This window comes from Lytechinus pictus, chromosome 7 (assembly GCF_037042905.1).
Source record: "Lytechinus pictus isolate F3 Inbred chromosome 7, Lp3.0, whole genome shotgun sequence".
Lineage (NCBI taxonomy): Eukaryota > Metazoa > Echinodermata > Echinoidea > Temnopleuroida > Toxopneustidae > Lytechinus > Lytechinus pictus.
In genome coordinates, this window is record NC_087251.1 from 25,328,395 (window position 1) to 25,342,124 (window position 13,730).

Sequence of the window (13,730 nt, forward strand, 5' to 3'; positions counted from 1 at the left end):
TGATGATGATGATATTCTCCTTTGAATATTGAATAAATGTGTGTGACAAAGTGCTGATACAGTACATGTAAAGTGAATATTTTTAATGGAGCATTTTATGTCCAGATATATGTAAATATGGAATTCAAATATTGAAATCATTCAATATTCATCATGAGGAAAGTAATTCACAGTATTTCAATTTTGCTTTGTTTTGCCCATCAGCAGCTGATAATAGGAAACTACATTAAAGAAACCAAAACTGGACTACAATGTCTTGGTCTTGGATTTTGACAAATCAAGTTGGTAGGTCCCTGTGGGACTCGAATAGAATTGTTACTCTCACCTCTGCTCTATTTGCTTGTGACTGGAAAAAAACAGATTCTCGATGACCACACATCTCACATGGATGATCTTCAGTCCTCGGTAATGTAGGGTCAGCAACCACTTCGGCTACAATTTGTGTGAGCTCACTAAAAATAAAAAATAAAAGGTCCGATTCAAAGATATCAAAGATCCTATTGTCATTGGAGGCAATAATATATGTACATGTACCATGTAAAAGATTGTCAAAAGACAACAATTGGTACGGGCAGGTTAAATTGAACAAACCATAGCAACTTAAATCCATCAGTGAGCCATTAAAGGTCAAGTCCACCCCAGAAAAATGTTGATCTGAATAAATAGAGAAAAATCAAACTACATGTAGCATAACACTGAAAATTTCATCAAAATTGGATGTAAAATAAGAAAGTTATGAAATTTTAAAGTTTTGCTATTTTTCCCGAAACAGTGATACGCACAACTCGGTGATATGCAAATGAAACAGATGATGATGTCACGCACTCACTGTTTCTTTTGTTTTTTATTAAATGAATTATACAATATTCAATTTTTTATAGATTTGACAATAAGGACCAACTTGACTGAACCATATAGTATTAAACAATGCTAATTCCACATGTAAAGGGAGGAATTAACTGTTGTTTCACTTGGCAATGAGGAGAAAATTAGAACATTTCATATTTCTTATAATAAAATATAAAATAGTGAGTGGATGACATCATCAGTCTCCTCATTTGCATACCAACCAGGATGTGCATATAACTGTTTTGTGAAAATTAAGCAAAACTTTAAAATGTCATAACTTTCTTTTTTTTACATCCGATTTTGATGAATTTTTCAGTGTTGTGCTTGGATTTTTCTCTTCTTATTCAAATCAACTTTTTGTTCGGGTGGACTTGTCCTTTAAAGTTTGCTCCTGATTTGTGTTGATTTGGGTAAATAACTATCAGACTATCAAAGTATCATATTTATGTGTAGAACAAAAGCTGTTTAGCTAGAAGTTTCACTATTCGCATACTGTAAAGAGAGTTTGATGAACTTCACAATGAGGTGTTGATGAAGCATCCCTAATTCAACAACCCTTGTATGTTGATGAACTATTTCATCTACATGAATACCATCATAATTTTCCCCTAAAATAATAATAACACACAATCAATATTTTCTTAGATCTGTGTTTATTTTGAATACCGTACACTTCAGCTAATTATCAGTCTGAAATAAAAAGCAATCATCTATGGGAAAGTTGTCCTTGCCCATTTGTCATAATTTACTTACCCAGTTGCCAATTTGAAATCTACATAGTAATAGTGATCTCAATTTTAAAGCAGCTATAACTTTCTTATTGCTTGTCCGATTTCTTTCAAACTTTCACCATTCTGTTTAATTTATTTTTCTCCTTCCCAACGCAACATTTTATGGCCAAGGCTGGATTCCCCTTTAAGATAAATTGTCGAATGCTTTCATATATGACGAACGGCAACCGAGAAGTCTTTGTCGAAAATTGGTAAATTAAAAACAGCAGTTATATAAAGTAAAGGCAAGTATTCAGAATGAACTTTCATCAAAATCAATACAGTTTGAAGATAAATTTATACAGGTATATCAATACAAAGTTACGGTAGCAACTAGAAAGAAAATAAATAAACAACAAAATACTCACTCGACTTCATGGGTGATTTTATTGACATAGACACATGCATTATCAGCTTCTTGTTGGTAGTCACAATTTCTGCACTGTTAGTGTATAAAGAGAATATTAATAAATTAATATTCCATCAGGTTGCTTATTGGACACTGACATTAGATGTTGTGTCTTATCATTAGTTATGAATACTTAAAGTTCATGTGACCACTGACCAGCCACCCCCAAAGCAACAATAAGTTGCCAAAAATGAATATAAGAATTTTTTTTAGCTTGAAAAGCACTTCCTACATGTAAGCTTTAAAATGTTATATAATTTGTCAAAATTGATCAACAATAACCATAACAAGTACTGTACTTGATTGAATGCAGAGGAAATTCAGCGAGTGCTTCACAAAAATGAGAAAAGAAGGTTTGAAGTTTGGGGTTCACCCAAGCATGAGATGTGCACACTGCACACTGAGTGATTTTGGTTTGTCAACTACTAGTATATACATGTAATTTGGTTTAATTGCCACTGAACCACTTGGTCTAATTACACCATTTTCTATCTTTTTGGAAGGAAATACTGTAACATAGTTTCACTTCATTTTCCATTCAAATAAGAAATTTGGTGAAAACTGAAATAAAGTTACATTCATAATTCATTTCAAAGCAGTATGATATGAATTCAGGGAATATTTGGTCAGTTTCAAGGTATTTTATGGTCACTATTTCCCCAAATAGTTCAAACATTTAGCAAAATTTGTAAATGTTTTTTGTAGTATAAACGGTCGTTTATACATCGGTTAAACACTTTGACTCAAGCCTACATTTATAATTTCAAAACACAATACTTACAGCATAAAGCAGTATCCTGTTTTCCTTGTCCTCTTTTGGGTACAACATGTTGTTACTGAAAAATATGATAAAAACAGAAACATTCAGTATATATGGTGCTATAATAAGTCTATGCACTCCCCATTATTTACACAAATATCTACAATGTACATGTACGCATTTCTAATCAAAGAAAACATGCAACAACCATATACTTTTTCTGGTTTACGAGACAGATATTCATTATAAAATCAGAATCAAAATGGAGAGAATTCATGATGAAATTCATCCTTTTCAGGCATTTCACAAATATGGCCTAAAAATGATAGCTAAATAAAAAAAAATTAAAAGAAATTAACTGATAACGAATAAAGTATGTGCTCCTATTGGCATCTGTCCCCTGTGAGCTGCCGGGGCTGAATAAACACTAAAAACTTGAAAAAATATTTTGATACCCCTTCAGAAATTAACTTGGACAGTCTCAGTCCTAGTTCACAAAAAACAAACAATACTCAGCACAAGCAGTAATTATAAATGAGTCTCACTCAACATCATTAGAAATTGAAACCATTAGTCAAGCTCGGAAAATAAAATAGTTTATTAACTTAACTTTACATGTAAGTTAAGAAACTGGATGTTTGTTTGTTAATGAAGTAAATGGTCCATATTTTGCTATAGATTCTTTTTTACACTACCAGAAAAAAAATGCATGGGGTGGCTGCTCACAGACACAAGAGTCATTTTTCTAGATGGGTCTGGTGAGCTGCCACCCTATGTAAAATCTAAGTGCCAACTTAGATTTTTAAAAAAAATACTTGCGTCGGCCGATAAATATCATGAATCGTAAAATATCATGAAGTGATTTCATGATATTTATTAGCCGATGCAAGTATCTTACATTCCATGATATTTATCGGCCGACGCAAGTATTTTAAAAAAATCTAAGTTGGCACTGCTCATGCATCCATACACATGCATCTTTACCTCTCAGTCATCTAATCTTAAGATCAATATGGGATCTTTAGTGAAATATAATTTCTCCTTTATATCTTTTGTTTCTTTTACTTTACCCCCTCCTGGTTTTCATCTCTTTATTTTTTTTGCCTTTCTTTCTGTCCCTGCTCATTTCGCCCCTTTTGCCTCTTTTCCAGTTTCCTATATCTTTCTTGCACATTATGAATATATCTGGGGCGTATACGCGTGGGTAATATAGCACCAAAAAGGAGAAATAGAAAGAGGAAGGGGAGGGAGAGAAAAATAGAAAAAATATACGAGAAAATGTGGAGGAAATAATAGTAATACATTAGAACTTCGTAATTCAAGAATTTCATTTGCAGTGATCATTATTTATACAAATTTATACAAATACTGATTTTAATTATCGAAACTGCCATTGTTTGTCTTTATTTAATACTCTGTATTAATCTTAATTGATGCATATTGTGCCCAATTTATCCCCAAAATTGTGATAACTGATAAGGAATTTTCATACTGCAATAAATTAATAGGTATAAAATAAATTAACAAATGCATGTTATTTGATTACAAGCATTATCATATCTTGGGGTAAATTCTTTGTACATGTATACTAGTAGTAGTAGTGCAGTAGACATTGAAAGTTGAATGAAGACTAAATGTGGACTATTTTAAGACCCAGACCAGACCCCAAAAGTTGACAAATCAGTCAAATCGAAAGCTATTAATTCAAACTAAAAACAGAAATGCAAGTTTTATGCAGTCATCGCTTATATACAGCTGAATATTTTGCTTAAGAATAACTCCAATTATCGGGTTTCGAAAATATACTTTCTTGTAAATATGCTTTCACCGGCCTCGCACCGAGAACGTGACGTCATGTAGTGTTAGAAGTGGTGTAATTCCATAGAGTTGTAACAAGAAAATGGGTTATTTTCCCCTTTCAGATTACGCATTTTATTTCTTCACTTCTATCAGTATCACATACCGGTAGATAGAGATATCAATTATCATATTCATAAATATCTTTTTCTGCAAAGTGCAAGCTTTAATTGATGAAATCTACCGCTTTTGACTAGTTTTCTCGTCCCACGTGACGTATGTGAATGAAGGATATCGCGATAGCGCAAGAATGATATCTTTCGAAGAGAGTGGCCTTTTTTGGTACTGAATCCGCCGGAGTAGAACACGATCCGCCGGCGGATTTGGTGCCTAGAACAGTATCTGCCAGGCGCAGGATCCGCCGGTACACTAGCCTCTTGTCGAGGCCCTGGCAGCTGCTTCCCGAGCGAAGCGAGGGCTTTCCTAATTCGCGAAGCGAATTAGGCCTGGCGCGAGCCAGGGCCTCTTGACATCTGAACTGAATTATATATTCATGAGGAACGTCTTCCTAATGAATATACATGAGTCATGATATTACCGGTCACCGAGTAAACCAATGAAATGTCAGAGCTGTTTCGTCTTGGGTTCGGAATACTATATAGTAGTACACTATTCTGCAGGGGATTCATTTAATTGCGGGACACTAAAGGGGATATAACCAGCAAAATGCTACAAGTAGTGGTACTACTACTACTACTACTATTACTACTGGCCGTAACAGACCCATCACCGCCCCGAAACTTCCCGGGAGATACTGCTCAGCCGCTGGTCAGACTCGAGTCAACTCCCAGCAACTCCACTCCAGCTTCCCTCACTGCACTGCACAGCGGAGATCGATAATCGACGCCCCGGATCGACCGGTGGAATCGCATGAAATATTACTTTTTTTTCCATATCCTGTGGGTAGATTTACAAAGACATCTCGTCCTTTCAGTGCAGAGTTAATTTCATCGACTTGCAAATCCTTAAATCGGTCAATATTCAGCATTTTAGAGGCATATTCAGTGCTCTTTGATATTTCGTCGTCACTCTTCGCCAAGAATCCAAGGGTCGCCATTCAAGATGAGCTCATGAATATTTAATATGACGTCATAGCAGCTCGCGCTCTCATTGGATGATTTTCACCGACCAGTTTTTGGTCGGTGAATTGGTAAAAACAATAAAAAACAAAAGAAAGTCGGTGAAATTCGGTACAGATGTCCAGAGGCCCTGTCTCGCGGCGCTCTGCTTCGCTCTCTCCCGTGCTTTGCCATGTTCGCTCGGAAAGCAGCCGACAGGGCCTCGACAAGAGGCTACCGGTACACCGGCCGCCAGAGCTAAGCCTAGGCTAAGGCGGAGCTGCTAGCTACAGCTGATCAATCACAATGCACATTCATCACAAAAACTTAGTCGAGCCGGAGAGGCAGTTTAGTTCTACCAAACAATAAAGGAACTTACCATTCCTGGCAAAATCGAATTCCTACAAATCCAGGTCCTCGTTGTTTTTCTTGTTCTGGGTGACTTAATTCCATATTTTTGCTTAATACCAGAACCAAAATTGAAAAAAAGATCTAACGTGCGTTATGAATTCACGCAAGACTGCATGCTATGCTAAGCTTCTTCTTCTTCAGCTTCTTATGTTGGTTTGAGTGGCGATTAGTCATATTTGACTATTGTCGCCATTGACATTATTAATAAAAAATCTCACTTCTCACATAATAATATTATTACCAATATGATGTATACATATATAAAATATTTTTTTTGTATCCTTCTGATATGAAAGAGGATAATTATGATATGTACAAAAGTTTGCAGTAACTCTTGTCAAAATGGCATATAAACAAAACTTCACCAAAAACAAACCGCTATCTTCAGCTCAGTTCCAACTAGTTGCGCTTGCCCTGCCCTTTCAAAGATGCAATCATACCGGTCAGCACGGTACATTGTGCCGATTTTTCGGACATAAATGCCTAGGTCACCCATGCATAGACGAGGGGGCGCTAGTGTACCTGTGCTTACAGATGGGTTAAACATTAAAATAATTTGTTTCTTTTTTTTTAAACAACAACAACAACAAGGCGAAAACACTTGTGGGCTTTGTTAGTTATATGTGCAGAATATATCATATTGTATATATTATATCATACATTATTATGTATATATATATATTTTTTCTTCTTTTCACATTATAGACTTGTACAAGCATATCCATTCATATTTCTTATAGACAATACAATATTAAAATAGTACATCACTCCTTACTAAAACGTTTCGTTCTTGAAACGAAACGTAGAAATGCTTTCTGTATCCCTGGGTCATCTTTTTTTAAATACTCCATTATTTGTCCTGGCTGTGATTCATTCAATTCTACAAGGAGCATTGATCTTTCAATTATATATTTTGGACAATGTAAAAGATAATGTCTGACAGTTTCTACCTCAGGACATCTATCACAAAACCCTGTTGGATGGATCCCTAATCTTAGTAGATCTTGGTTAAGACCAGCTAAGGTAGGTGTCCGCTGATTAAGGTGTCTCCTACTTTGCAAAATCATGGAGAATTACGAACCCCCATCCTTGTCTCGCCCCTATAATTGCCACACAGACAGGAAAGGTTGAAAAACGTTGACTTTACACGTTACTAGTATCTGCGATATCAATAATAATAATAATAATGATAATAAATTAGTCTTATATAGCGCTTTTCATGAAATCCATATCAAAGCGCTTTACAATGTAGAACATACGAAATATACAAACAAAAGTGAAATTAGAAATCATATAACTAAAAATTAATATCAAGGACACTAAAATGGGGCTATATGTTGAATAGGCTTTCTTCATGATGTACGTCTTTAAATTGGATCGAAACGATGTGATATTTGGGATACAACGGAGGGAAGCTGGAAGAATGATTTTTTTTTTAAGGACAACTAAATGACACTTGGAAATCAGGTCGTGGACCCTTTGTAGTTAGAGCATGTAAGCCAAATGAAGAGATCCAAATTGAACCTTTTTGGTCATATGAAATACCCAATATATCTTACTATATCCATAAGATTAACAATAAACAACGTAACTTAGTACAAGATATGAAATACTGTGTCTCAGAAAGGATACATACATCAAAACAAGACAAGAGAACCGGCTCTGCTTTTATACCAGAACTGGATATTAAAAATTCTATAGATTAAATCCAGGGATTAAATTCTGTAAGTATAATGAGAGCCGAATTAACAGCAATGGTAATGGCACTTGATTGGCTAGGAGATAACAGAGGTATGTCCGTGGTAATTTTTACAGATTCGTTGTCGGCTCTTCAAGCACTCGAAAGCAATCGAATACAAAACAATCTTATTGTTGATATCTTGTATAAAATCAAAGTTTTACAATCATCAGATATTTATGTCAATTTTGAATGGATCTCATCCCATTGTGGTATTCACGGGAACGAAGTGGCAGACCTTTAAGCAAAAAAGGAGCATCAAAAGAACAATTTGAATTAAACATTCCATATATCAAAGAGGAATGGAAAAACCACATGTCTTTGATTTATAAAGATATCTGGCAGGCTCAATGGGAATCCTCATCTAAAGGAAGGCATTTATTTAGCATCCAACCCAACGTGGCAGATACCCGGGGGGCCACTTCCATTGACGAGTGGATATATACCATGCGCGACCAAGGGGTCTCGAAAAGCACCCTAAACACGTATTTTCTGGTGCCAGGTAAAAATGGCAGAGGTAATAATGGCAAAGGTAATAATGGCAGAGGTAAAAATGGCAGAGGTAAAAATGGCAGAGGTAATAATGGCAGAGGTAAAAATGGCAGAGGTAATAATGGCAAAGGCAAAAATGACAGAGGTAAAGATCATGACATGCTAGATCAGCAAAGAAAAGATAGAGCCTTTCCAGTCATAATCACTAGCGTACCTACGGGGGGCAGAGGGGGCAGACTGCCCCCCTGACGAGTCACAACCCATGCAAGGGACATATCCCTGCCCCCCCCTGACGGGTCTTGAAGACCTGTTTTTTTGCTTGTCAAATTTTTCTGGTACGAAATCCTTTATTTGTGGTTGAAGACCTTTTATTTATTTATTTTATTTTTTTTGTCAAATTTTTTTCTGGTACGAAATCCTTTATTTGTGGTTGAAGACCTTTTTTTTTTTTTTTGCTTGTCAATTTTTTGGCGGATGAATTTGCCCCCCTGTGGAAAATCCTAGGTACGCCACTGGTCATAATTATTGACCTTGAATGGACTCCTATCGACAAAATGAGTAATATTAACTGATGAGATATTATTTTGATTTTTTTCATCATTTTAGGTCTATACTTTATCGTTAATATGATTAAACTTAAACATTTTCATGCCAAAATGATTTCAATTAGTGAGTGATGAAAGGATTTATCTTGGCCAGTTCGTATTGTAGAACAGCACTTCATCACATACATGCCAAACGAATTGTAATGTAAACACCAATGTGCGCTACCATTAACACACTGAAATATAGACGAGTTCGGGATATCTTTGAACCACTTGCATAACAGAAAAATAACAAAACGTTCTGTATATAATAAAAGTAATTTTTCATATTTCTACATCATAATGGATCCGAATAGATATTGATACGATACGTATATAGTTTAATGTAAATGATATAATAATAGCAACTATAGTGTTCATTTTTTCAGAGTAATACCTCATTGCAGCTAGTCCAAGTGGATATCAGTTTCCTTAACTAGTTTCTATGGTGTATGTTAATATACTTCAGGTACAATTAAAACCATTTTCTTTTTTTTTTTTAATGACATTTCATTGATATTTTTTTATTACACCATATATGGGCAAATGACGTCCACACTAACACGTAAAATTTTAATAGCTTTTTAAATCTTTGATGGATTCCCTAAAACCCTCACCAATATCATTTTAATAAACTTTATGTCAGTGTGAATTTCCCCTGTAATTAATTAAGTACAATATTTGGAATCCAAAGTGTTTTTCAAATTTGAATATTATAGAAAAGCGATTTCACTTGAGAAGGTCGTGTATGTAAGTCCAGGAAAAAAATAAGAAATACCAACTCAAGTGTTATCATTTTTACCTCAGCCATTTTTACCTCTGACATTATTACCTCTGCCATTATTACCGCTGCTATTCATTCCTCTGCCATTTTTACCTTTGCCATTTTTACCTCTGCCATTTTTACCTCTGCCATTTTTACCTTTGCCATTTTTACCTCTGCCATTTTCACCTCTGCCATTTTTACACCGAGCCTATTTTCCATCATATTCTGAAAATGCACCCCTCAACATTAAGTATTGGCGTGTGAAGCCCCACCCTTATTTTTATTGTTATATGTCACGGACGTCGGTCGTCGGTTTTACCTTTACCAAATTGGGTTTAGTACAGCCCTTTGGTACAGCCCCATCTCCCACATTTCGCGCAAATCGTACTCTAAATACGTATATAATGTTGACTCTTGGGGCAAAAAGTACATCCTTTATAAAACTTTTAGGCTTGATTTTTAACACCCTCGCAAATTTGACCCGAAACACGTAGCTTTTCTAGCGAAAATAGATACCTTTTTTCATTATTTTAGTGTTTTTGACACCCTTATTATGTTACGTACGTAACGTGCCCGGCTATCTTAAAAAAGACATCCTTTTTACGTGTTTTTTTGGTCGCGCATGGTATCCACTCGTCAATGTAAGTGGCCCCTCCGGGGGCAGATGCAATTAGTTATCAAGGTCTCATTCGGTTTGAAGAGACTATGATACACCGGTTAAGACTTAGAAAATGTAAATTTAATTATTATCTGTGTAAATGTAATCAACATGAAAATGGTCTATGTTCCCATTGTTAGGTTCCTGAGACAAGAACTTTTCTACTACAATGTAAGAAATATGAAAGAGAAAGGAAGAATTATGCAAAGAAGCCTGATATCAAACAAGCCAATATCAGATCTAGCAACATTATTGGGAAGAAATGCAGATTATAAAGTCATCCTGAATTATGTGGAAAAAACAAAAAGATTCGAATAAGAATATTCCACTGATCTCTCTCCATCTCTCTTCCTTTTGTTCTGATGATTAGTGATGTAATAATTCGTAGACTACTAAAATTGAGCTTCAACCTAGCTTCTTATATAAGTTTGCATTCTATGAAGAACAAAAAACGCACAATTTAATGGTGGAGGTAACTGATCATAATATTGCACCTCGCTATATGACAGGTCAGACTAGTCTAACGTAGGGTCCTGGGAACGATTTTTTTCAGTGGGGGTGCTGAAATCTCTCTCCTCAAAGGTGGGGGGGGGGGGACACAATTGAGTTTTCCATTGTTCTTTTATGCACACACTCACACATATATATATGTGTACATATATATATATATTTGGAAATTTCATGTATTTTGTCCTGAAAATTTAACATTTTGAGCAATGTTTGTGGTCCTGAACAAGATGCGTATGTAACAAATAATAACTGCGAGCGCGATCAGATATTTTTATTAAATACGCTCTGGCGTGATCGAAAGGGGCCTGTCATAAGGACTGTTTGCAGTTACCAATGAAGACGAAACATCAAGTAATGCGAGCGCGAGCTTGAAAAATTTGACATTCCGACCTAGATACTTGACATTCTAAGCACTTTTTGTAATCATGAACAGCATTTCATTTCCGCTCGCGCTTCGCGCTCGAATCAATTGTATATATACCTATCCTTTTCATGATTAGAAAAGCGCTTAGATAGTCTCGTTTTTAGGTCCGAAATCTCAATTTTGTTTCCGCTCGTGCTTCGCGCTCGCATCAATTGTATACACTAGCGTACCTACGGGGGGGGCAGGGGGGGCACTCTGCCCCCCCTGACGAGATTTTGAAGACCTTTTTTTTTTTTTTTTTTTTTTTTTTTTTTTTTTTTTTTTTTGCTTGTCAAATTTTTTCTGGTACGAAAATCTTTATTTTGTATTGATGACCCCCTTTTTTTTTTTTTTTTTTTTTTTTTTTTTTTTTTTGCTTGTCAAATTTTTTCTGGTACGAAAATCTTTATTTTGTATTGATGACCCCTTTTTTTTTTTTTTTTTTTTTTTTTTGCTTGTCAAATTTTTTCTGGTACGAAAATCTTTATTTTGTATTGATGACCCCTTTTTTTTTTTTTTTTTTTTTTTTTTGCTTGTCAAATTCGAATAAGAATATTCCACTGATCTCTCTCCATCTCTCTTCCTTTTGTTCTGATGATTAGTGATGTAATAATTCGTAGACTACTAAAATTGAGCTTCAACCTAGCTTCTTATATAAGTTTGCATTCTATGAAGAACAAAAAACGCACAATTTAATGGTGGAGGTAACTGATCATAATATTGCACCTCGCTATATGACAGGTCAGACTAGTCTAACGTAGGGTCCTGGGAACGATTTTTTTCAGTGGGGGTGCTGAAATCTCTCTCCTCAAAGGTGGGGGGGGGGGACACAATTGAGTTTTCCATTGTTCTTTTATGCACACACTCACACATATATATATGTGTACATATATATATATATTTGGAAATTTCATGTATTTTGTCCTGAAAATTTAACATTTTGAGCAATGTTTGTGGTCCTGAACAAGATGCGTATGTAACAAATAATAACTGCGAGCGCGATCAGATATTTTTATTAAATACGCTCTGGCGTGATCGAAAGGGGCCTGTCATAAGGACTGTTTGCAGTTACCAATGAAGACGAAACATCAAGTAATGCGAGCGCGAGCTTGAAAAATTTGACATTCCGACCTAGATACTTGACATTCTAAGCACTTTTTGTAATCATGAACAGCATTTCATTTCCGCTCGCGCTTCGCGCTCGAATCAATTGTATATATACCTATCCTTTTCATGATTAGAAAAGCGCTTAGATAGTCTCGTTTTTAGGTCCGAAATCTCAATTTTGTTTCCGCTCGTGCTTCGCGCTCGCATCAATTGTATACACTAGCGTACCTACGGGGGGGGCAGGGGGGGCACTCTGCCCCCCCTGACGAGATTTTGAAGACCTTTTTTTTTTTTTTTTTTTTTTTTTTTTTTTTTTTTTTTTTTTGCTTGTCAAATTTTTTCTGGTACGAAAATCTTTATTTTGTATTGATGACCCCCTTTTTTTTTTTTTTTTTTTTTTTTTTTTTTTTTTTGCTTGTCAAATTTTTTCTGGTACGAAAATCTTTATTTTGTATTGATGACCCCTTTTTTTTTTTTTTTTTTTTTTTTTTGCTTGTCAAATTTTTTCTGGTACGAAAATCTTTATTTTGTATTGATGACCCCTTTTTTTTTTTTTTTTTTTTTTTTTTGCTTGTCAAATTTTTGGGCGGCCAATTTTGCCCCCCCTGTGAAAAATCCTAGGTACGCCACTGATTGTATAGTTATATACCTATCCTGTTCATGATTACAAAAGTGCTTAGAATGTCCAGTATTTTGGTCGGAATGTCAATTTTTCAGCTCGCGCTCGCATATTTTGATGTATCGTCTTCATGGGTAACTGCAAACAGTCCTTATGACAGGCCCCTTTCGATCAGGCCAGAGCGTATTTAATAAAAATATCTGATCGCGCTCGCAGTTATTATTTGTTACATACGCATCTTGTTCAGGACCACAAACATTGCTCAAAATGTTAAGTTTTCAGGACAAAATACGTGATATATATATATATATATATAAATCAAGAAAATTATGGGTAATTGGATATCTTCCTACATTAATAATATGAGCGCGAAGCGCGAGCTTAAAAATTTGACATTCCGACCTTAATACTGGACATTCTAAGCATTTTTTTAATTATGAATTTTTAAAAGTATATAACTATACAATTGATGCGGGCGCGAAGCGCGAGCGGAAACAAAATTGAGATTTCAGACCTAAAATTAGACATTCTAAGCACTTTTCTAATCATGAACAGGATAGGTATATAACTATACAAGAGATGCGAGCGCGAAGCGTGAGCGGAAATAAAAATGAGATTTCAGACCTAAAAACGGGACATCTTAAGCACTTTTCTAATCATGAACAGGATAGGTATATAACTATACAATTTGCGCGAGCGGAAACAAAATTGAGATTCAGACCTAAAAACGGGACATTCT

At 35.3% G+C, this 13,730-nt stretch overlaps 1 protein-coding gene across 1 annotated transcript in view; it reads right to left on the bottom strand.

The window, feature by feature from the left end:
- Positions 1–6,245, bottom strand: part of LOC129265893 (DNA-directed RNA polymerase II subunit RPB9-like) — a 9,640-nt gene extending 3,395 nt beyond the window's left edge. Inside the window, exons 1-4 of the mRNA XM_054903806.2 lie at positions 6,083–6,245; positions 2,810–2,864; positions 1,988–2,061; positions 326–452 (exon numbers count right to left, since the gene is read on the bottom strand). Coding sequence (XP_054759781.1) covers positions 326–452; positions 1,988–2,061; positions 2,810–2,864; positions 6,083–6,156 — 330 coding nt within the window. The 5' untranslated portion in view covers positions 6,157–6,245. The remainder of the gene's footprint in view (positions 1–325; positions 453–1,987; positions 2,062–2,809; positions 2,865–6,082) is intronic.
- Between the last annotated feature and the right edge of the window lie 7,485 nt (positions 6,246–13,730).